The sequence below is a fragment of the Rhopalosiphum padi genome, chromosome 3 (genome assembly GCF_020882245.1).
Source record: "Rhopalosiphum padi isolate XX-2018 chromosome 3, ASM2088224v1, whole genome shotgun sequence".
Lineage (NCBI taxonomy): Eukaryota > Metazoa > Arthropoda > Insecta > Hemiptera > Aphididae > Rhopalosiphum > Rhopalosiphum padi.
In genome coordinates, this window is record NC_083599.1 from 61,643,304 (window position 1) to 61,667,039 (window position 23,736).

General features: G+C 25.2%; 1 protein-coding gene across 3 annotated transcripts; it reads right to left on the bottom strand.

Moving 5' to 3' along the window:
- Nucleotides 1–203: 203 nt before the first annotated feature.
- LOC132924239 (neogenin) lies at nt 204–19,508 on the bottom strand. Of its 3 annotated transcripts, none has more exons than XM_060988428.1 (28): nt 19,015–19,507; nt 17,588–17,750; nt 16,572–16,723; nt 16,342–16,506; nt 16,142–16,261; nt 15,502–15,655; nt 15,096–15,238; nt 13,869–14,028; nt 12,363–12,478; nt 11,428–11,593; nt 11,093–11,366; nt 10,794–11,003; nt 10,565–10,729; nt 9,932–10,061; nt 9,712–9,870; nt 9,427–9,644; nt 9,197–9,355; nt 8,493–8,655; nt 8,243–8,437; nt 8,129–8,164; nt 7,887–8,028; nt 5,162–5,424; nt 4,560–4,670; nt 4,370–4,468; nt 4,205–4,304; nt 3,485–3,597; nt 3,231–3,406; nt 204–2,788 (listed from the first exon to the last, which is right to left on the bottom strand). In XM_060988428.1, exons 1-28 carry the CDS (start codon nt 19,103–19,105, stop codon nt 2,690–2,692), a joined length of 4,242 nt encoding a protein of 1,413 aa, XP_060844411.1. In that variant the 5' UTR covers nt 19,106–19,507; the 3' UTR covers nt 204–2,689. The 3 variants fall into 3 exon arrangements, with proteins under 3 accessions (XP_060844411.1, XP_060844410.1, XP_060844412.1); XM_060988427.1 differs by having other exon boundaries at nt 11,428–11,659; XM_060988429.1 differs by lacking the exon at nt 4,560–4,670 and having other exon boundaries at nt 11,428–11,659; nt 19,015–19,508.
- Nucleotides 19,509–23,736: the final 4,228 nt, after the last annotated feature.

A 23,736-nucleotide genomic window follows, 5' to 3' on the forward strand; every position in this document is an offset into this window, starting at 1 on the left:
ATATTTATAATAAGTATAATTATATATAATAAGTACTTTCTTATTAGACAACTTATATGATTATGTTTATGACTGTTGTTTTTATTTGATAAACGACTATTTTATATCAACAGATGGAAAATGTTTTAAGTTGATTAAAAACATTTGACAATACAAATAATATCCAGATCAGAAATGCATACAAGTAAAAACAAAAGGCACTGTTGGCTCATAAAAAAGTTTATTAAAAATAATGTACATTTTGAAGTAGGTATACAAATATATGTTAAGATGAAAAGGAGGAACTACAATTTGTCATTTTAAAATAAAGCACTAATTAAGATATGAAAAAAAAAGATAATTGATTAAGAGATCTATAACGTAAGATTAATAGTTATTATTTATTAATTTAGTATCAAGATGTATACAAAATTGTATTAACATAAAACTGTCGTACAGACATGTGATGTTTTGATTGAAATACATTTCTAAAACTAGATCTATCTACTAAAGGTTTACAGTACAATTGTATTGTTTGTAATAACATATTCTAGTAAAAAAATTGATTTTTTTAAATAATTAAGGCACTTCCAAATTTAGATTTGATAGATAGCCATAAAAGTAGTTGAAATAAAAAAAAAATTACATACTAAATTAATGCGTACACAATGTAAAATGTTAATCATAGGAAAGTTAAAATATTACAAAAAAAAAAGTTGTTATATTTAAACATTTGAGATTAATTTAAAAAGTACAAAACTCAAATATTGATTTGTGTTAATTTTAAACAAATGAAAAAATATAAAAATATAAAATAAATTAAACAGTAAATTATAAAAATAAATTATACATATATAATAAAGCAAATATCACTGGTACATATTTTTAAAATATATTATTATTTTTTTTATTAGAATATCAGTTTTTTGACCATACATTATTATTATATTATATATTTTTATACAGAATATGATTCATAAATAAGTATAAAATGTAATGTTTTAGTAAATCATTTACAATTAAGATTAAAATTAATTCTGTTAAAACATATGATATAAGTAATTTTAACTAAAAGTTATTTACAAACATGTAAAGAATGTTAATTTACATATATCTTACATAATATACACAAAAAATAATTGATGCATTATTGCAATAGTAGTATTTCAATGGCAGTATAATATTAAAAACTAAGATTAAAAAAAAAACTATGTTTAAGGTACATTAATACAAGTTGTGGTTGTAAGAATTATAGTATAATGTGCATCTTGCAAAAATAACACTTAAAATGACATGGTATTTTGATAAAATAATGGCAAGTAAAACTGTGATAAGAATATTTTAATCTATACCCAGTTAATATGTTATAAAATATAGTTTATATATTTTAAATTGATAATATAGTATTTTGTAAAATGTTACATAAAAATATTCTCCGACACAGTTATACTACCAGATGACTAGTATACAATTTTTAAGATTTTGATTTAACCCACAAAGGTAAAAGTAAATATTAATTTTAAAATCAACTATACTATTTGTTTGATTTAAACATTTAGAATTTACAACCCAATAAAATACAAAATTGATAATTTAAAACATACCCGGAGAAAAATATTTAATATCAACCCCGGAATAAAATTTAACCATAACATTAATTGAGTTTTTATGTAATTTTTTCATTAAAAAAAAAAATTTTAATACACATTTTAGTTAAGATTTGTAAAATGTCATCAAAATAATTAAAAACTGTTAGTAAACAATATTATAATTACAAATAAGTTTTTTTGAATTGATAAATTCTTTAAATATATTTAAAGACTTAAATATTATTAATCACAACTTTTATGCAATGTATGAGGGCATATTATTTTAGTTCTTAATAATAAATACTTTGTACTTAAATTAAAAAAAAATAATAATAATCATTATAATGTTTGGTCATTTATAATTGAATTTTTAGAAAATAACATAAATGTATTGCTGGTAAAGCTAACCTAAATGACAGCCGTTCATAACTGTTATAACAAGTAGGTCGTAATAATTTAAATTTTCATTTTACGTAAATAAAAAAATCTTCCATCAACATAATGTGATAAAATATAAAACAACCAATAAAAAATGAATGATACAAACCTTATCTATAATGAAAAAATTAAAATGTTTAAATAAAAAATATTCATTTGTTAATAAAGTTATGTTAAATATATGGGACATAAGTATAAAAGAGTGAGGGGGAGGGATGTCTAAAGCTTAGTTGTATTTAACAAATTCACGTAATAAATTATAATTTTTATTGCCAAAGTTATTTTTTAGTAATTTATGAACCAATTCATTTCATTTGGCATAAATTACATACAATTGCGAGAATTAATTTATAAGATTATATAAACTATATAAATCATAAATGGAAACATATTAAGTTATTGCTAATTTATCGAAATCACTTTTTAAAATATCACAAAATAAACAGGAATGACAAATTTATACAAATCATTTTTTTCTGTATAAATAAGTTAAGTTGTTAAACAAATAAAAAATATACACATAACTATAAATGCAATTTAGTGGTTTAAAATAGTCACTCTGAATATCAGAGGTCAGTCTTTATGATATACTGCATTTAATACTTTAAATTAAATCTTAATAATCTATACGTTTTAAAGTGTTATTTATTTTACAGTTAACAGACCTACATAAAAATCTGAGCCTAACACTGGAATTCAGATGCAGTAATTGCACTTAGATCTTTCATTAGGCCTTCCAAGTTTGCCATCTCTTGATTGAGTTCTTCTGTGCTATAAGAAGTCTGTAAATAAATAGATATTTCTTTTTAGTATACTTGGTGTAGATGGATATGAAAATAATAATTTACACACACAAATAATGGTATTAAATACTATACTTGAAATTATAAAATCTTTAGGTAGTAGATATATAGTAAACCGAGGACCTATGGGTCATGACTTGCAGTGTTCATAAACTAATTAGATAACTATATTGATAATAATACATAAAAAAAACCTAGGCAATTATTTTTTTTTGTTTTAGTAGGGGGTCGTGTATCCAGCAAACACTAAATTTGTGCCATTACAAAAAAGTTGGGAAACACTGTAGTAAACAACATTAAATTATTTTCATTAAAATTTAGCTGTTGCCAGTAACTAAATACAGTAATTGCTACTTTAAGTTATAAGGATATTTTTTATTTTGCTATTTAAAAACAATTAAGTTAAGCAATTTGTTATTACTTGTATTTTACTAAGAGATTCTACTTCTGAGATAGTATCTCTTTGATTCACACCAGTTAATGGTGACTTCCATGTTTTAGGACCACTAGACATTGATGTACTGGATGGTGAATTATTAATAGCTGAGTAAATATTTTTTTTGTATGGGCTGGATGATCCTTGAGGTCTAACTGTTACTAAAAAAAATATACATATATATATATATATATAATACATATTAATTATAAAAATAATATAAAAATAATTGTTAATACCAATGTGTTTTTGTTGGGGAGTAGATGGCGCTGATTGAGGTGGAGGTGCAGGAACACTAAAACTTTTCAAAGGATGACCTTGCTGTCTTTTTTCACTTGAGTTCACTAATCCTCTAAAAAATAAAAATATTGATAAATAAACCAAAATTAATTTTACATTTTAGTAGGCTGGGCAAGGTCACTAAAATAAAAAAGTATTATTCTAATTTTATTTATACATTCGAATTCGTTTTAATTGGACAGTAGACTGCATTAATTTATAATTTTTTTGTAAAAAAAAATTTAGTTTTACAAAAAACAAGTAAGTCATTTTGAAACTGAAATACTATTTACAATTTAATAGATATCTAAAGATGTTAAAATTATGGGTTTGTTTATTGAAGATAATATTATATTAACATGATTATGATGATTATGTTACATGTAACTTAACAGTCATTAATATTTAATGATGTTGTATGATTTAAGTAAGAAACCTGAATATCATATAGTAAGAAACAAACAATTACATTTTTGATTCTAACTAATTAAATTAAGTGGTATCATTTCCACAATATTTGATATAATAACTATACTAGTTATTTCTCGACAAATAGTAAAAAAAGATAAAAAATAAATAAAAACTGTTATTAATTAACACTAGTTTCCCTATCTACAGAATTCATGTTCTCTTATAGTCTTATGTTCTTAAAAGATTGAAGCAATAAAATAAATACGTACGTGTGCTGTTGTTGAAGGTTTGTAGTTGATGATACTGGTATGGATTCAAATTTATCTGGCACTGTAGTAGCTTGAACAATATAATTATTTTCAGGAGCTCCTATTAAAATAAATTAGTATTTTTATAATAAATAACATAATGATATAATTATTTCTGTTTTTTACCAGCTGTTAAATCTACAGTTACATGAGCTCTAGTAGTGGTTGCATATTGAGATTTTGGATGAGGTGAACGAGATTCCTGACTAGGTAATGTTGCCATGGCTAAAAAATTATTTTTAATTAATTTTCAAGAAATAATAAATTATATTTATTGATAATATAAAATAATTAAATAATTAAAAAAACAACTTACTATCATTATAAATAGAATCAAATGAATCAACAGGCAAAACAACAGGTTTAAAGCGTTTATTTAATGTGGAAACTTTTTCATCCGACAATAAAGGTTGAATAATCGTATTACCTTAATGTATAGTAAATATAAATGAATAAAACGTAACATGCAAAATAATATATACACAAAGCAATACAAGTTAACAGATAAAAATAACAGAATTAAAAATGTATTTTAACTACCCTACCTATTTATAGATTATTAAAATTTTCAAAACCTCGAACATTAAGAAAATTTAATAGTAAAAAGCAAAATCATGTTTAAGTAGTTAAAATAGCAGATTATATATATTTTTTTCTATGGTATAAGTGAATATTTATAATTATTATTTATTTATTTCCAAAATGAAAGAAATATAAAAATCAATATTTTTTATTTTGAAAATTAAAGTTAAATTATAATTTAAAATGAAAATGTATTTTAATTCATTACATTTTTAAGTTCAAAACATGTTTGAATCATTTCAATTCTTAAATTATTTTTGAAGTCAAAATAATTCATTTCAATTCATTTCAAACTAAATACATGTAACAGATAAAAAAAACATATTATATACATACCCACATAAGATGAAACATAGTTATTTTTTTCTAAAGAATTGGTAGTCTGTGGTACATGGTGTATGGTAACACGGGTGTCAGGTCCATCATAAGTGTTAGAACTTCCTTGACCACATCCAGAACTAGTATCTAACGAACCTTGTGATGATTTTTCCATTGATTTTAATTCCATTTGATCGTGGTGTATCCACAAATCTGGTGGTTTAATGCTTGGGGATTGAGCTACTCCCTTTGCATTATAGCCAGTAGATCCTTTTATATACCTAAGTCAAAATAAAATGTCAATTATTATTTATTAATAATAAATATTAATATTTTTTTACAAAAACAGTCAATAATAATAGTTAATAATTATGATTAAGTTATTAATTTTCAATAAAATAATTATATTAATTAAGACATTCATATAATTTTACTAAATCAACATTGGCAGCATTACATATTATGTAGTAGCATTGATATATTTTTTATTACACAATAATGGAGGAACAACTGCATATTCACTTATTGTGTGGGATGGGCCATTGTTATTATCACACTATGTTAGCATTTTATTATTATGAGCTTATGGTTATAGATAGAATGGTTATGCAACAACCTATGTTAGCAAACGGCAAAACTTGAACAAAAAAGTTCTTATCCAATATCAACGTTTACAGCAAAATTAGTGCTCTTATGGGAACATTATACTTCTATAGGAGGAAATTCAAAACTATTTGTACTAACTACAGTTCTAGTACTATTGATATATTATTATTATACTACCTATCTAATATCCATTATAAATATTATCAAATGTTCTTATATTAACATAGTTGATTTAAAAGATATTTCTAAAATATTGATTTGGAGGGAATAAAAAAAGGAAGATAATCAAAGAAAAATTGAGACTTTGATGATGTATTTAAAGGCCAAAATTAGTGCAACAAAACAGTAAAATTCTTTGATTGCATTATTTTTAACTGGATTTTATATAAAGTTATATTTTTTTTTACAAGAAACTTCATAATTTAATTAACAACTAAATTGTATAATATTAAAAAAACAAACAAACAAAAACTGTCAATTCGTAAATAAATACATGGGAAAATATTAAAATTAAATCTAAAGCAGATTTAAGAAAATTAAAACTAGTTTTTAACTCATCTAAATCATTCATTGTATTTATTTGTTAAACAATTTCAATTATGTTCCATGAAATATCCAAATTAAAATGTTAAGTTTGATAAAACATAATAGGATAAAAATAAAATAATATTAATTTAAGATGGGATTATAAAGAACATAAGAATTATTGAATTCTTAATGATTTAACATAAAAATGAGAACATGTCAATATTCAATCCCTGAAAACCCGAAAAATCAAAAAAAGTAAAATTAAACAAATAAATATAACTGACAAAATATTTCCAAGTTAATACTTAAATGATGTGGCTAATTCAATAAAATGTATTTTTTAATACATTAATTTATGTATCATATATTATGTATAGCAATATTTACCAAGTAGTTAATAATAAAAATAATCTTACAAGTAATTTTAAAATTTGTTTAATGTTAAATGTGAAATTTAATTTTAATATTAAATTCTAAATTCAATTAAAAAAAAAAAATGTATTTAGATGTAAAGATGCATTGCAGAAGTTTCTTATATTACAAAATAGATAGGAACATAAGAGTTTGCGAAGAATTAATGAATAACATTGTAACAGATTTTGTTGTGCAATTATTCTATGTACAAGGAACAACCGTAGACATTGTAGTATTATTAATTTGATTATCGATATAATTTTTATTTTATCCTTTATAATTGATCATTTAGTACAGTACTATTCAATGAGTAAATAAATGTAATGTTAAGTTGAATTTTTATGAACAAATAATTAATAAAACAAAAATATAATGACTATGTGAAATTATTACAGTTGAGTGCATCAATGAATAATGAAATATAATAATATAAATTTTAAATGTGAAATAGATAAATAAAGAAACTATCAAATTACATTTTTTTTTTTTTACTTAGAAATTTTAGAATTATCAGAAATTTATGACTTAACAATTTAAAACTAATTAATTTTACCATGGAATTTTTAAATTATTAGTTTAATACTATTAAGTTTGCCATTAGTTTTGAAAAAAAGCTTTATAAATGATCCATTAGGTATTATAGTTAATAAAATAAAACCAATAGTCAAATTTCTTTTGTTTTTATATTGATTTTCAGAATAGAATTTTAATAAAAATTAAAAAGCTGTATTATTCAGATTAATTCATATATGACATAGGCCATTGTTGTGTTCAACACCTCAATTGATTCTTAATTTTTTATTCACTTTGCTTTAAATCAGTGGTCGGCAACCGGCGGCCCGCTCGTCTATTGTATAGGGCCCACTTTAAATTCTACGACAACGAAGTTTAATTGAATATTAAAAATTTTTATTTTTGTCTGGCCCGCCAATTCTTATTAATTTATGAATGTGGTCCGGGAGACCAAAAAGGTTGCCGATCACTGCTTTAGATAATAAAAAAGATATTATTTGCATTCTATTTCTTAGATATTATAAATCATTAAATAATGTTTACCTTTGAGGTAATTACATTGTTTCACGTAAACTTAACTTATAATTGGTATAAAGTAGTTTAAATAAAATAAAATTACATATCCATTATCCATAGATATTTAAAAAATTAATTAAAGTTTATAAATTAAAAAAAGAATTACCCTTTTTTACTTCGGTTTCTTAATGGCTTATTTTGTTTACAACACAATAAAGCAATTCCAATACCAATACAAGATATAAGTAACAAACAACATGCGATCAGTATATATAAAATTGTTGTGTTGTTTATACCACTTTTTCCATCTGTATAATGAAATTAAAACAAAAAAAAATATATACATATATAAGTATTATTGTTTACGTAATAAAAAAGAATATCATATAATTTTTAAAATTAAAATACCTTTTAGTGATGTTCCATCATTGTAAGAAGTACCACCTAAAAATATTTCAAAAATAAATATTAACAAATTAAACTGATAATACTGAATACAAGACATTAAAATTAATCTAATACCTGGCAATGTTTTGATACTAATAGTAGGACTAAATGGACCATAACCAACAGAATTTTTAGCTTGAATTTTAAAATAATAATTAGTAGTCGGTGTTAGTCCTTTTATTGAGTAAGACATAAGTTCCCCATCAACTGTTTCAGTTATCCACTCATTGTCTGAACTTGTGTCATCAGTAGTATATAAAATAAGATATGCTAAAGCAAAACATAATTTAATATCGTCATTGAATTTTTGTTTTAAATAATTTACCAATTATTTGTCCATTTGAAAATTTTGGTGGTTGCCAATTTAATGTTAAAGATTGAGGTTTATCATCATTTTTAACAACGGTTAAATCTCTTGGTGGTGATGCTGGTTTAGCTTCTTGAGTATTATTCATCACAAGTAAACTCCAAGCACTTTCAAATTGGCCCTATAACCATACCATATTATTTTATTTTTAATAAATGTTAAAAACATTAGGCTTCAGGCCACGAGAGAATACTCGTTTTGTGTATGTAGACCAGCGGTTCCCAAACTTTTATGACCATGGCACCCTTGAGAAATAATTTGTGTTTTGCGGAACCCCCTTCTTTAAATAATTTAAAATAATAATTTTTAATAATATAAATAATCCAAATATAATATAAAATAATTTTCTCAATAAACACATACATCTGGCAGAACCCTTGAGATTGTCCCACGGAACCCTAAAGTTCCGCGGAACACACTTTGGGAAACGCTGATGTAGACTGTAGACTGATCTCTGTTGCGACTTTTTCCACCAAACCATTATTTTCACCACTCTAATACCATATTACTAGTACATAGAAGATGCTGCAATGTTTTGAAGGTTGTTGCACAGTTTATATTGCAGGTGGGAGTGTAGCTTACCAGATAAATTTTGATTGATACACCAACAATAAACTCTCTCATAGACTAAGCATACTAATAACTGAATATTAAAAATTTACCTTGATTGATTTTACTGTAAACTCATACTGAGTATTAGGTTTTAAATCATTGATAATGCAAGAAAGTTCAGAGGTGTTAACATATTTGTAACGTGCATTGTTAGGCGAATACGACGATTTGTACCGTATGAGGTAAGAACGCATTTCTTCATCATTTGACTGTAATTAAAATTATTTATGAATATAATATTAACTGATTTAATTCTTAATATATATATATATTATATTACATCAAAATCTAAAAGAGAATTATCTGTCCATGATACTTCTATGGCATTTGGAGAAATAACGTTAGTTTTTAAACCAATTGGTGGTATTATTGGATTTGATGATTCATCCAGCGTATTCATAATAGTTTGTTCTCTTATGGTTGCCATTTGGTATACTATTGGTCCAAGACCCATTTCATTAACAGCAGCAAGACTCAGTACATAATCAGCATTTTGTTCTAAAAATAATTGTGTATATAAAACAAATAAAAATACAAAATAAAAAATGTATAAATTAATATTTACCTAAATTTTTAATTTCATATTGTCTTATTTTTGGATTTATTTTTTCCTTATACACATCAGGAACACCTTTACCCCATCCTAATGTATATTCTCTCACAATTATACTTTTATCTTTTGGTGGAGACCAGGTTATCAATAATGAATTGGAAAAAGCTCGAACTATATAAAATAATACATTTAATAAAATTAAAAAAATAATAATTATAAAATTAAAACTGACCTTTGAAATTAGTAGGGGCATCAGGGACAGTATCTTCTCTAAGATTTTTATCAAATGTTAATACTGTAAACCACTCTGAAGGTGGGCTAGATCCAACAGTATTTAGAGTCCATAAACGGACTTGGTAAGTCTGAAATGAAATATAATAACCAGTTTACTTTTTTAAATAAAATATAATCAATATATATCAACTTTAAGTACAAACAAACATAAATATATACTATTTAATAACAAAAATATAGAATAAAATATAATAATTAGAAGATAAAAAATGTTTTAATAATTTTAGATATTTTTTCCATCAATATTTAATTAACACTTTTTCAATTTTCTACATGAATTAATTTTAAATAAATACAAGTTCAATGACATTACATACACATAATTTTTAGTTCGATCAAATATATTTTATATTACCAATTGTAAACATTATACATCATTATTCATTAACATCATTCTGCACCTAACAATGATTATTAAAATTATTTGTTCAGTAGGTTTCATTAATCAATAACTATAAGTTTCATTTTTAGTATGAGAATATTGATTCTTAAAACTACATATTTTGTTTATACACGTGGAAATAAAAGAAAAATTACTAAAAATAAAGTAATTAAAAAACATTTTACTTACTGAACTTTTGTCTAAACCAGAAATTTGATATTCTAAATTATCACCAGCAGTTGTGATAGTGTCACCAGATGATTTTCTATCCGGTTTTTTGTATCGAATTTTATAACCTGTTATAACTCCATTTTGATTAGATTTTGGTGGATGTTCCCACCTAATATTAATCTCCTAAATTTAAAAATAATATACGTTTATAGTCAATTATTTTATTACAAAATATTTTAAGACATACCGTAGAAGAAATTGCTTCAACAACAATATTTTGTGGTGGTTGTGATGGAGCTGAAGGTCTTGTTAAAACAACCACTTCTAAAGACTTCATCCCGGGACCATTTTGATTGTATGCCACTACCCAAATTTTATACTTGGTATAAGGACTTAAATCACTTATTTCGCGGTCTGTATGTTTTGTTATAAAAAATTGTTCTTCTGAAGTTGAATCCTAGTAAAAGTAAAATAATTAATATAAATCAAAAATTATAAATACAAACTTATGTTTGTTATTAAACTCATCATTTATTGGTATTCTACCTTCATATAAAATAATTTGTACTCTTTCAAATTCTCACTACCATGTTCTGGTCTAGACCAAGAAACGTATATTGATGTAGGTGAAACTGCTTTAGCAGTTACATTATAGGGTTGTCCAGGTAAATTAATTTCTGCTTTGGTCATTACTTTCAAACGTGGTGAACTTTCGCCTATGCCATATTCGTTTACCGCCATTACTCTAAAGAGATAATACTTATCGGGTAATAATCCACTAATAGTTATATCAGTTTGTGACGTGTTTGTCATACGTTCTCTGCAACATTCACATTATTCCAATTAAAAATAATTACAAAACATTTTATACAAATATTAACCTGTCAGATCCTTCTTCTTGATAAAATATTGTATAAGTTAATATCTCGCCGTTAGTTTTTAGTGGATTAATCCAAGTTAAAGTGGCTAACCTAGATGACACAAGACTGGCTTCTAATGCTCTTGGGGATGACGGTAGATTGTTTTTTAAATCCTTGGGTTTTTCAGCTGCAGAGAATGAGTTGACGAAATCAGTACTAATATTTGTAGAACTGTTTGAACTAGGTAAATTGTCTGTTTATAAAAGCAAAAACAAAACAAAACGCAAACAAAAATAAATTAATTACTACAAAACAAAACAAAACAAAACAAAGCAAAAGTAATAAATAAAAATACTAAAACCTGATAAATTGTACCTAGACATTTTAACTGATATAAAATATAATCTATAAAATCTGTTCAAGCATTAATTCACTGGTGAAATTAATTTTTTTAATGTTAACTAGCAAATTAAAAATGAACAACACATAATTAAGTAGAAATATAATATATGCCAACAAACAAAATATTGTAAAAATAGGTTACCTATTTAAGTTTTAACACAAACTTATCATGTAAACTTTACAATAATTTTCAAGTTATGAAAGTATAATAAGAATTAAAATACTTAAATGTCATCAGGGTATATGTACCATTACAGTATACATTAAATACCACTAATATTCTATTTTATTCAGTAGTTATGTATTTTTATAATTAATATTATAAATATTGTTAAATAAAGCATTGTTAATATATTATAATGTATTACTGTTATTAATAAATATAACAAAAAAATTAATCACAAACTAAAAAATATTGACACTCATTAAAAAAAAAATTATATTTACAATTCTAATATTTTACTAATATATTAAAATGTAAAACCAATAAATCTCTATTTTTTTCAAACAAAGCATTGCTGATTTATAAACAGATAGAAAACTTTTTAAATTACCTGCATGAAAAACGTTTAAAAATGCTGATGATTGAATATTCCCAGCAGGGTTTGATGCCAAACACTGGAACATGCCAGAATCCATAGTCATCAACCCAGATATTTTTAAATTGGTCCTATAAAATATATGTATCGACAATTTATTTAACGCATTTTATTTTCGGTGATATATAAACATTCATTAATTTCATTAATTTCTCCACAGACATATATGTATACAAAATTTTAGTTTAATTTTCCATTATATAATATTCTCTATTGATAATTGGAGGGTCAAGTACAATAACCAGGTATCTTTTTGAAATGCATATTTTAACATATTCTGATACCTAGTGAAAAATGTTGTCTAAATGTAGGTTTAATAACAATATATCTCCTATTAATAGATAAGCTAATATCATACAAAAGGAGATATGTGGTTTTATCAGCATAGTCATAAATTTTATATAATTTTACGCTTTTTAACCACTATAACCTTTTTATTAATTTTGCAGTTACTACGTAACTTATCAGTAGGGTTCGGAGTTTTTGAAGGAAAAAGCATTTTTTTTAAATAATAATAGAAAAATAATTTTTGTATAAATTGATTTATTAATATGTCATTTAATATTTAAAACGATGGATATATTTTTTGCCTTTTTATACTTATAAATGCTTTTTTTGTGTTTAATTTTCAATTTATTTGATAGTTTTGTTTTTATACAACTACTTATGCTCAAGGTGTTATGCTAAATGCAATTTGATTATTTTTGTTTTAAAATATTATGTTGTGTAAGTAACAACACATTAATTTTACAAAATAAATGTTGCTTATTTTAGATATTATATTTTGTATTTATGTGTAATGTTATAATTAATATACTAATATGCTCAAGATAATATTATTATGCTAAAAGAAATCTTCCACCAGAGGAGCTTTATAAAAGTATTTCATTAGTTACGAGGGATATTATCAAAGCTTCTTTGAGGAATACAAAATCAAACTATTTACTAATATTTTGGATAAAAAAAAAAATAGGTATCTCCTCATAGAATTAGCTTAATTTAATCATCATAAAAGGTTGTGATCGATTGAATGATTATAATCATAGGTATAATTAATCACTATTAATGTTTTTTTAGATTATTTAATACAAATTTTACAAGTAATTTTGAGTAAGAAAAAACATGAATTTTAATTTTGGGGCAATAACCCAAGCAACTCCAGTAAATTATACTTAAATTAATTTATTAAAATGTATTCAAAACTAATGAGAGTTGATGTACTGTTATATATACACCTGAAGTAAGAAAATCTGTTTTCGAAACAGGAATTTGATCAAAATGGGGTTAGTGAAACTGTTTTTATGTCTCCTGCAAAATTCTAAAATGTGGATATACTTGGTTATTACACCAGATCCTTTAATAATTTTAATTTCACTTGAAATGAATGAAAGTTAAATTATAAACAGTTCAACTAATGTTATATAACCATCTTATATTATTATGTAATAAATAATTACTTACCCGCTAACAAACTGTAGGTATTCATCTTGTTTAATTCTATCGCCATTTTTTAGCCAAATAACTCGTGGTGGAGGTTTACCAGCTACTTCACACTCCAATATTATATCTTCTTTTTCAAGAACCATTGTATCTTTAGGTTTGCGAATAAATTGTGGTTTAACTATAATTTTAAAAATTGTAGTTAATAGTTGAGAATTCAAAAAATTACTATATACAATTTAATTGAAACTAAATAGTATACTATATTATTTTAAAGTTATACATAACATATACAAATTTCAAGCTACAAATGTTGCAATATGTAAATTTCTAAATAACACAACAAAATAATATAAAAATAATTTGCCGTGTACACAAGATGTATTATGTAAATACTATATTCATTGTCACCAATTATAGTTGAATAATCATAATTTAAGCAACGTAAAAACAATGAGAACAATCTTGAATTTATTCTAAAATGGTATTGTGGAGATATAATATTATATACCGGTAGTTTTCAACCTGTGCGTCGCGGCTTCCAGGGGCGTCGTTGGTTATTATTAAAGGAGCCGCGTCCGTAGTATAAACTAATAATAAAATTGTATACAATTTGTTTTTATTATTATCATTATTCATATGGGAGCCGTATATTTGATTCCAAAATCAAAGATCCGTGGACCCAAAATGGTTGAAAACCACTGTTATATACTATACATTGAATTTCATTGAAGTCAGAACAATATTTGAAGCTGAATGTAAATTTTTAAAATACTTAACTTATTATAAATAAATAAGGGATTATAATTTCTACTATGCAAATTAAATCGTAGACTTCACCAAGAATATAATTACATACTTAATAAGTTATAAGTAGTTTGAATGTTGTAGGCTATCACATTTTTTTTTCAATAAGTCCAATATGAGACTATATCAGCTAAGATGTGTACAATTTTATTTTGCTTTATTGGCATTACCATTTTTTCAAATAATAACCATTACTTTAAAATTAGTTTTTATGTTTTATATTTATATATGCTGTATAATATTATAAATTTGAAAAGTAATTATTTTTTGTTTGTATATAATTAAGATTGTTTATTTAATGAGTACTTATTATAGGGCTGTAACACCAGAGCTCTAGTTTTAAGTATAACCTCAAGGTAATATTTATAATTTATTGATTAAATGTTATGTTATTCAGATTAATAACATAGCATTATTAATTATTTTATAACTGTTATTTACCATGAACTTCTAATGTAGCAGAAGCATCAGTAGAATCTTCATGATTTTCTGCTCGGCAAATATAATTTCCGTCGTCATTTTTATTTACTTGTGTTATTTGTAAGCCACCAGTACCAATTATACTAAACCGGGAATCCAGGTATCTAAAATAGTTTAAAAAAATGTTATTCGCTTAAAAAAAAGAATTTTTTCTAAATAAATTCATAGGTACTCAAATTTAGTGAACTTCAATGTTTTTGTAACATAAGTTAGGGTTTAAATTCATTTGATTTTGCACAAATAAATTCTACAAGTATGTACCCATTTTTAGTGTAAAGATAAACAATTTTATAACTCAAATAATATGAATCTTCCTAATATATATAATAATAATAAAAAAAAAATCTATTGGTATACTTATACTTACGCCATATCAATTAGAGTACCGCCTTTTAACCAAGAAATTTGTGGTCGTGGATTTCCGACAGCTGCACAATCTAAAGTTACAATAGATCCTTCCAAAGCTATTGTTGGTTGAGGTTTAGCAACAAATTCTGGAGCTTTTAATCTTTTAATTGTATCTACAAAAATAATAAATACAATTTATATTATATTTTCAATTATATTGGAGTGAAGAATGTATTGATTTTATAGTGATTTTTTTTTTATTAATTCTTTTTATTTTTTCGTCTAATGATACTTTTTATAGTAGAATCATCAATTTTGAAGGGCGTTTCTTGTGAAGAAATTGGATTTGGTTGATACTTTTTGAAAGTAAAAGTATAAAATTTAAAATGTATAAGTTATTTTAAAAATAATTATGGAGAGACAATTACAAATTTATATCAAAATTGTATCACTATTATTAAAACAATTGTTTGGAAACTGTGATTACTATAATTCGATCAGAATTACATTTCATAATATACAATAAATCGTTGAATTCAAATTTAACACCACATTCATTACAGTTTATACTCAATGGCGAGATTAACTAGACACGTACTATTAACAGAGTAGTTACCTACTTAGCCGCTTTTATATATATATACAATATTTTAAATTACCTTCATTTTCAACAATTGTTAATACTCCTGGGTCACTTAATCTATGCCTATCTAATCCAGTAACATTACACCGATAAGCACCATTGTCTTCTTTTTGAACATAATCAATTTCTAATGCTCCTATAAATGATATAAAAAAAGAATTTAGTTATATTGTGGTATTAAATATTAATCATAATTAATACAATTAATGATCTTACCTGATGGAAATATTGTCATACGAGTTCTATCTATTACTAATGGTGAATGGTCTTTGAACCAAGTAATTTTTGGTAAAGGTTGTGAATTAATAACACATGAGAAATGTGCTGTTTGTCCAGGAAGAAGTCTTAAATCTGTAGGTTGTTTTTCAAATGGTGATAGACCTGTTAAATTATTATTAATAAATAATTAATAAATAAATATAAAAACTTAATTGCACAAAACTTACGTGCAAGAGTTATAGTTGCTATACGGCTAACAGCAGAACCAATATTATCAACAAATGCAACACATTGATATGCTTCTAAGCCTTCAGAAATATCTTTTTCGTCATTATTGAAAACATTTTTAATAAGCAAAGACCCATTTTTTAATATAGATCTAAAACAGTATAATATTATGTATAGTATATAAGAACTAATTACTTTTTCTGAAGTTAAATAATTTTTTTTTTAAATTAAATTTTATCTTTATAAATTAGATATTAATTTAACATTATTTACTTATTCACATAACCAGAAATTTGGTTGAATTTGTATTTTTTGGTGTGGGGGGGAGAGGGACTATCATTATATAAGATATCCTGCATAATTTACATGATTTGCAGATGTGCAAAAAATAACATTTGGGGGGGGGGGAGTGATTAACATATCAAGTACAGTAATATTATAGCATTATTGAAATAACTTAAATGAAAAATTAATAACATGACAACAATTTAAACTAAGTATCACATTAAATATATTTCTTAGTTCTTACAACTGTTCTAAAAATATATGGTTCCAGAAACTAAAAAAATAGGCATTTATATAAATTATAAAAAAAAAGTTAATTATTTTAGAAAATATGTCATTTAGAAAATATTTTCCTTGTTATATGTTTCTTTTTAGTTAAAAGTAAATACCTCGGTAAATACTTATGACAGATAGGTTTAATATTTTTTTTTTATTATAATTCTTAATCTTATTTTAATAATTAATCCTTATTAGGTAATAAGATAAAAAATAATTTTAAAAAACAAGAAAATTAAAAATCAATTTAGAAACCTACCTTATAGAGTACATTAAAGGAAGATTTATAATTATAACAAAATTATACAAGCAGCCATTAAGTCACAATTTTAAGGTAACAAACAAATAAAAAAATTAATATTGAATATCCAACTAAAGAAAAAAAAATTATTGTGAAAATCTATTGATAGTTATTGTAAAATATAAAATAATTTTTATTCTTAAAAGAATTTACCTTCTAGTATCTCCAATAAAATCAAAGTACTGTCCATCAGGAATCCTCCATCTAATTTGAGGCAATGTAGCAACACTATCAAAATTTGCTTCACAATCCAATCGTATGGTTTTACCGGCAGTTGTTACAATATCACTAGGTTCAGTTATAAACCGTACACTACCTATTGTTAGCAAATTATAAATGAAAAGAAATTAGTCATATTTTAGGGATTAGATAACACTAAAATATTCATGGTTTCAATAGGTATTCTAATTAAATTTAAGGGCGCTTATAAAATATTTAAATCATTATTTTTGTTACTAGATCCCAGAATTGAAAGTAGTACAATTCTTACAATAATTCCACTTAAATACTACTTACTAGTCAGTAGTCATACAAGAACTTGAAATTTAATTTTAATTTTTATCATGAAATGTTATTAATATTATTGTAGGAACATATAAATTATAATAAAGATACAATTAAAAAAATTTAATTTGAAATATTACCTCATTAATTTCATAATATTTATTTAAAAACCTACAGTGGTAGAATAGATAATTTATTTAATTTTTTTGAATTAGGTACGTTTATTATTGCAGTTATCTATCAAGAATTGAATGATAAAATTTAAAAGATTAATGTACAAACTACAAAGGTCATTATGCGTTTGTACACTATTTATTACACGTTTGGGCGTTAAGTTATCAACAAAAATATAGGTATCTGTCAATGTCTATTCATTCATTATAAAATAAAAAGTAACCATGGGAGATAACGCATTGTAAACTGTAAACTCGACAAAGATGAAAATGATAAGATAAATAATCAAAATTATGGACAAAAATTTAAGGACTAAGAATTTTTGATATACACTGTATGAGTGCTGATTATCAAATGGTCTGTATTCTTTGATTAATTAAAATTATTTGGTACACATTTGTATTAAAACTTACATTTAACATTTTTAGCGTGGGATAATCTGTTTATTTCAGATATCACTTACTATTGTTATTATCTATTTATTATATTGAAGATTAAAATTAAACAATATTATCAGAAGAATTATTGGAATTCAAGTATCAAGTGTCAACCTCGTGAATTATCATAGAACAAATAATATTATAGAAAGATAATAAAATAAATAGTTACTATTCTTTGTGACTAATACAGGCTGGGTGTCAAGTAGTAAAAGTATAATTGTCATCGTAACAACTTGCTCAAAAAACGTGTACCTATATGGGATATTGGAATTAACTATCTATTTAGCGTCAGAGAAGAGTACCTAGACATTTGGGGGTACAAGTTAAAAAGGGTAAAAACAAATAGATATGACGTGTCAGACCAAAGATGTCGTGTCATAACGTGTATCGAGGACATGAGGAACCGTCGATGGTGTCCAGAAAACAACCGGTGTACGGTCGTAGCGTTGGTTTAGTACTCACTTCGTACAGGCGCGACCAACAGCAGAAGCCTCAGCGCCAGACAGCAACCGGACAACAGGAGTTTCCGGCGGACGCCGCCGCTCGGGCGCATGTTGTGGAAACAGGACTATGCGTAACAGCGGTTACGGTGCTGCTGCTGCTATCGGATACGCTTTTCCGTCCGGCGAGGTTACGGGTCGCGCGACATGGCGGCCGACTCGGCGAGTGGACGCGTTCAATCGTGATCCGTCACCCGTCTCACCGATCGTGTCGACTTTCGGTATACAATGTCGTCGTCGTCGTCGTCGTGGTCCGCGATTCGGTTCGTTTATACGGTGGCAACGGCTAAAAAAAATGTCGGTCGTTTTCCTACGGGTCGTTGCCGTCGCTAGTTTGTGCGTTTCCGATCGGATTTGATAATAATAATAATAACAAACAATGATGACTGTTTCGCGCTGGTGGTAGTCGCCGTGATCGGTAGTAAACACGAGACTCGGGTCGCGATTGGCCGATACCGCCAGTGGTGCGCCCCGCGGCGGCGAGATAACGGTGGTGGCGTCGGCGGCGGCGCCACCTGGTCGGACGACGACGGACGGTCACCAACTCTCAACCTCTATGCACACACACGACCTCAGATCACGCACAATGTATAATGTTCGTGCACAATGTGTACACGACACGACGCCCGCGCCGCACCCCGCCCCCGGATCGCGACCGATGGACCGTCCTGGCCGTCGTCGTCAGGCGAGACCAACAATTCTCCGCTGGATCTTGTATTTTTATTATAATATAATCGCAACGGTGATGTTCCCATCAAATTTGTTTACGATATAATATATAACTCGGAGTACGATTTTAACGATTTCACTTGAAAAAATTAGGGTGCTAAAATAAAGATTTTCCGTATGACACTATAACGTGATAATAATACCTAATAATTTTGTGATGAACTGATAAAATTAAATTTGGTCAGTACTATAATAATTTCGTCGCCATAACGTTGGATATTATGTATTTTTATAATAATTATTATAATTTATAGGTATTTATAGTTAATAATATACCTACGTAGGTATTAATTTGTTTCTATTCGACAACAAACGATGAACGCCTGTTCATTGTTGGCGTTTTTGCCAGCCGGAAATAATGTCCGTATCCCAAATTAATATTGTATTCGGCTTAAAAAAAAAACATATATTGCTCACCGCAAAAACAATAATATGTATTTTGCAAATTCATTGAAATTTTAGAATATACGCAGTAGGTCCATGATTTTATAAAAATAAATCTTGAGAATATACTGTGTAGGTATATGGAGTGTATACCTACGTATAGGAACTACACCACCGAGTAGCAGTAAAACTATTCAATAATTCAGTTTCTCGTTATTTCATAACTCAGTTATTTCAGTTCTTTGGAATGTACTCAGTTATTGCCAGTAGCTTGTCGTATTAACAAAATTACTTATGGATTTTGATTTTTGATCATCGCACTCTATTAAATCTAATATAAAATTGCGGATGTAAATATAAAACCATAAAGGTATAAAACAACTATTTATGATTTAATGGAAATTAATTTATTATTATGGTACTTATACTTTGAACATATTAATAGCCGTGCATTAACTTTATCCATTTTATGTTGACCCATTATTTAAAATAAGTTAAAATATTAATAAGTATATTATCATATTATAATTATAAAATATAAATAAACGTACCTAGGTATATAAATATAAGTATACTTAAATTCCAACAATTTAAGTTAAATGTGTGACGCAGATTACTTAATATTCCATTTCGTTTCCTGTCGTTGCGGAAATTACCAAAATTAATTTTTTGATGTATGCATATGGTGTAATATACATGTTATATTTTTATATTTTGGCGAAAAATACCATTCCCAAATTTTATTGGATTTACAACTTATTACTTACTAAATAGGGCTCAGATTTTGTGGCAAAATAAATCCTTAAAAAATCATTTTAAGCAGCCAAAAAAAGCATTTATTAAATTTAATTCTAAAAAAACAAATTTAAATAACACATTAAATTAAATTTGACAATTATATAGAGAAATTATTTAAAACACTACACCTCACTGATTGATATTTGTACCTGTCAACTAAAATATTAGAACATACTATAAAAATACACAGATATAATTCAGATAATTTTTCCTTTACTTAAGTCGTATTAGTCGTAAATACAATTGCGATTTATTACGGTATATATAAGAATTATCTTTGTATCAAACTACCCTCAAAAGAAGCATTTGCTACAAAATCCGAGCTCTACTTATTAGTAGAATTATCGTATTTGTACAAGATATTAGGATATTAGTAGAATTTGTAGTAAGTACGAAAGAACCGAATTTTATACGAGAATCTGATTAATTTATTAAAACGTATTTTAAATAATAATAATTATACGGGGACATCCGGAAAAATATTTCTTTTACATAGTTTTAAATTGTTACAAAATAGAATTTTTGTTATTTATTATTGTAATACCTAGTTTTTTAAAATTATTTTCTAATAAGTAATCATAAAACAACAATACGTCAATACAACATACATTTTTAATTTGTAATTTTAAAATGTAAAACCATAACGATATTTTTAGTATTTATTTCATACATTTTATGGACGTTATACCCGCATGTGTTGTCTCTGTCTTACATAGATACATTATGGACAATTTTTCTTAAGCAGAATTAATTTTGTGTTGTTAGAGTAAATTTACCTATTATCAAATTTAAAGGTAAGAATATTATCTAGTAAATACCATATGATTTTATTGATATTATCATTTTAAATTGAGTTATGAACATTTTAAAGTTGTAATATTTTACATACCTATAACTTATTTAAAAATGATATATCAATAAAATCATATGGTACCTATGTCCTAGATAATATTTTTACCTATAAGTTTGATAATAAGTAAATTGACTTCGATATTAAAGCTAAAAATATAAAATGTGTTCTGCTGACATAAATTTAATTTTCTATAATGTACCTACGTTAGTAAGACAGAGAAAACAGTTTAACGTCCTCCAAGTGCTTTTCGCTTATAATTGCTAAACTTGATATTTTTTTATCTGCAATTGTTTAAACATTGTATACTTCACAAACTAAATAATCACAAGAAAATATATCTTCCTCAAATGTATATTAAATTTATTCTTAACCATTTTACACTAAAAAAAAATTACTTGGTATCGTTTTACCGCATTGATTTTATAATATTGTAATATTAACAATATGCAGCTGTGAACGTGAAAATACGAAGAAAAACAAATATACCCACTATAAAAATAAAACTACAAGTATGCATTTAATAGGTAAAAACGTTGAAATATGCAAATTAAAATTATATTATTTGCATATAAATCCGGTCCCTAGTTATAATGATATTACAGATGAAATGGTTTGAAAATTATATTTTTCAAAAACCACCTATGCCATAATTTTGTGGGGATTATACATATGTTAGTAGAGTGATTTTCAAATTTTAAATATTACATATTAAATTATTATACCACTTACCAGTTATATATACTATTTTAAAGATTATTTTTTGGAAGTCCTATACTATCTATACTTGCTTGCACCAAACATAGACATAGTTCCCATGTACCTGTACTACAGTACACGAAGAAGAAAATATAACAAAAAAATAATTAAAAAGTCTTAGTTAGTGTTAAGATTTTGAATACCTAGTTTTGATATTTTAAATTTTATTAAAAAAATATATATTTTTTTATACTTTTCTATTTAACATACTACATTATATTGAATTCTTAGGTATAATTAAAACTATTAAAACTTATCTCTTATAATTATATTACACAAAGAGAATATGGCGTGTTGGGATAATATATTATGCAATATATTTTTTAAATTAAATGTAAGATTATGAACTAAATAAGTTATTATATGATTTAGGTAATTATACAAATATTCTTGTCTTGGCTTACATCAGAACTCATAAAAATATAGACATTTTTTATTTCTGAAAATTTGTTAATAATAATTTGATCATTTTACTCTATAATAGCCATAAAAAAATCTATTGAAGCTATTAAAAACTTAAAACACAGGAAAATTATCGATTATAGGCGATTATCAACAATTCATTAAAAGATTTGTTAGATAGTCCAGGTCATAGGAAATTGTGTTATTTAATAATAAATAGCGAACTCAGAGATGATGTCCAAAGAACTATTCCATCGTCACGTGTAGATAACCTTGCATACCAAATCACAAAAAAATTTTCAAAATGAACGAACATCAACTTATTTTATTCCATATATTTTTTATGGACCGGGCTAATGAACATGTGATTCGTTGTGAAATTAATATACCCGATAAAAAGATTAATAGTTTTACATATTTTATTAATTAATTCTGTGCCTAGCAGTACAAATGTAGAATTAATTAATGATAAAAATGTGTGACTGTATAGACTGTAAGAAGTCCTTTTTAATGCTTTATATTATTTATTATTAGAATACCTAAATATATTATGACATTTTCTGTATTTATAATAACTGAGTAATTTTAAAAAGATATAGTATAAATATATTTTTTAATAAAAGATACCTAAACCTAACTGTTGACTTTAAAATTTAATTTTTAATTTTTCTATGTATAAGAAATGATATTGTAAGAAAATATTGTTTAGTCCAATTGCTATAGATAATTGGAGTTTAATTACATACTTATTATTATGTCCAT

Bases quoted from the DNA above. Each gene is read 5' to 3' on its own strand.
- LOC132924239 (XM_060988427.1), bottom strand. From the start codon at position 19,105: ATGCGCCCGAGCGGCGGCGTCCGCCGGAAACTCCTGTTGTCCGGTTGC. The intron at 8,029-8,128 runs GTATTTTAATTT...TTCATTATACAG, and splicing joins TGATGGAACATCACTAAAAG to ATGGAAAAAGTGGTATAAAC. The intron at 4,469-4,559 runs GTAAGTTGTTTT...ATAATTTTTTAG, and splicing joins TGATTCTATTTATAATGATA to CCATGGCAACATTACCTAGT.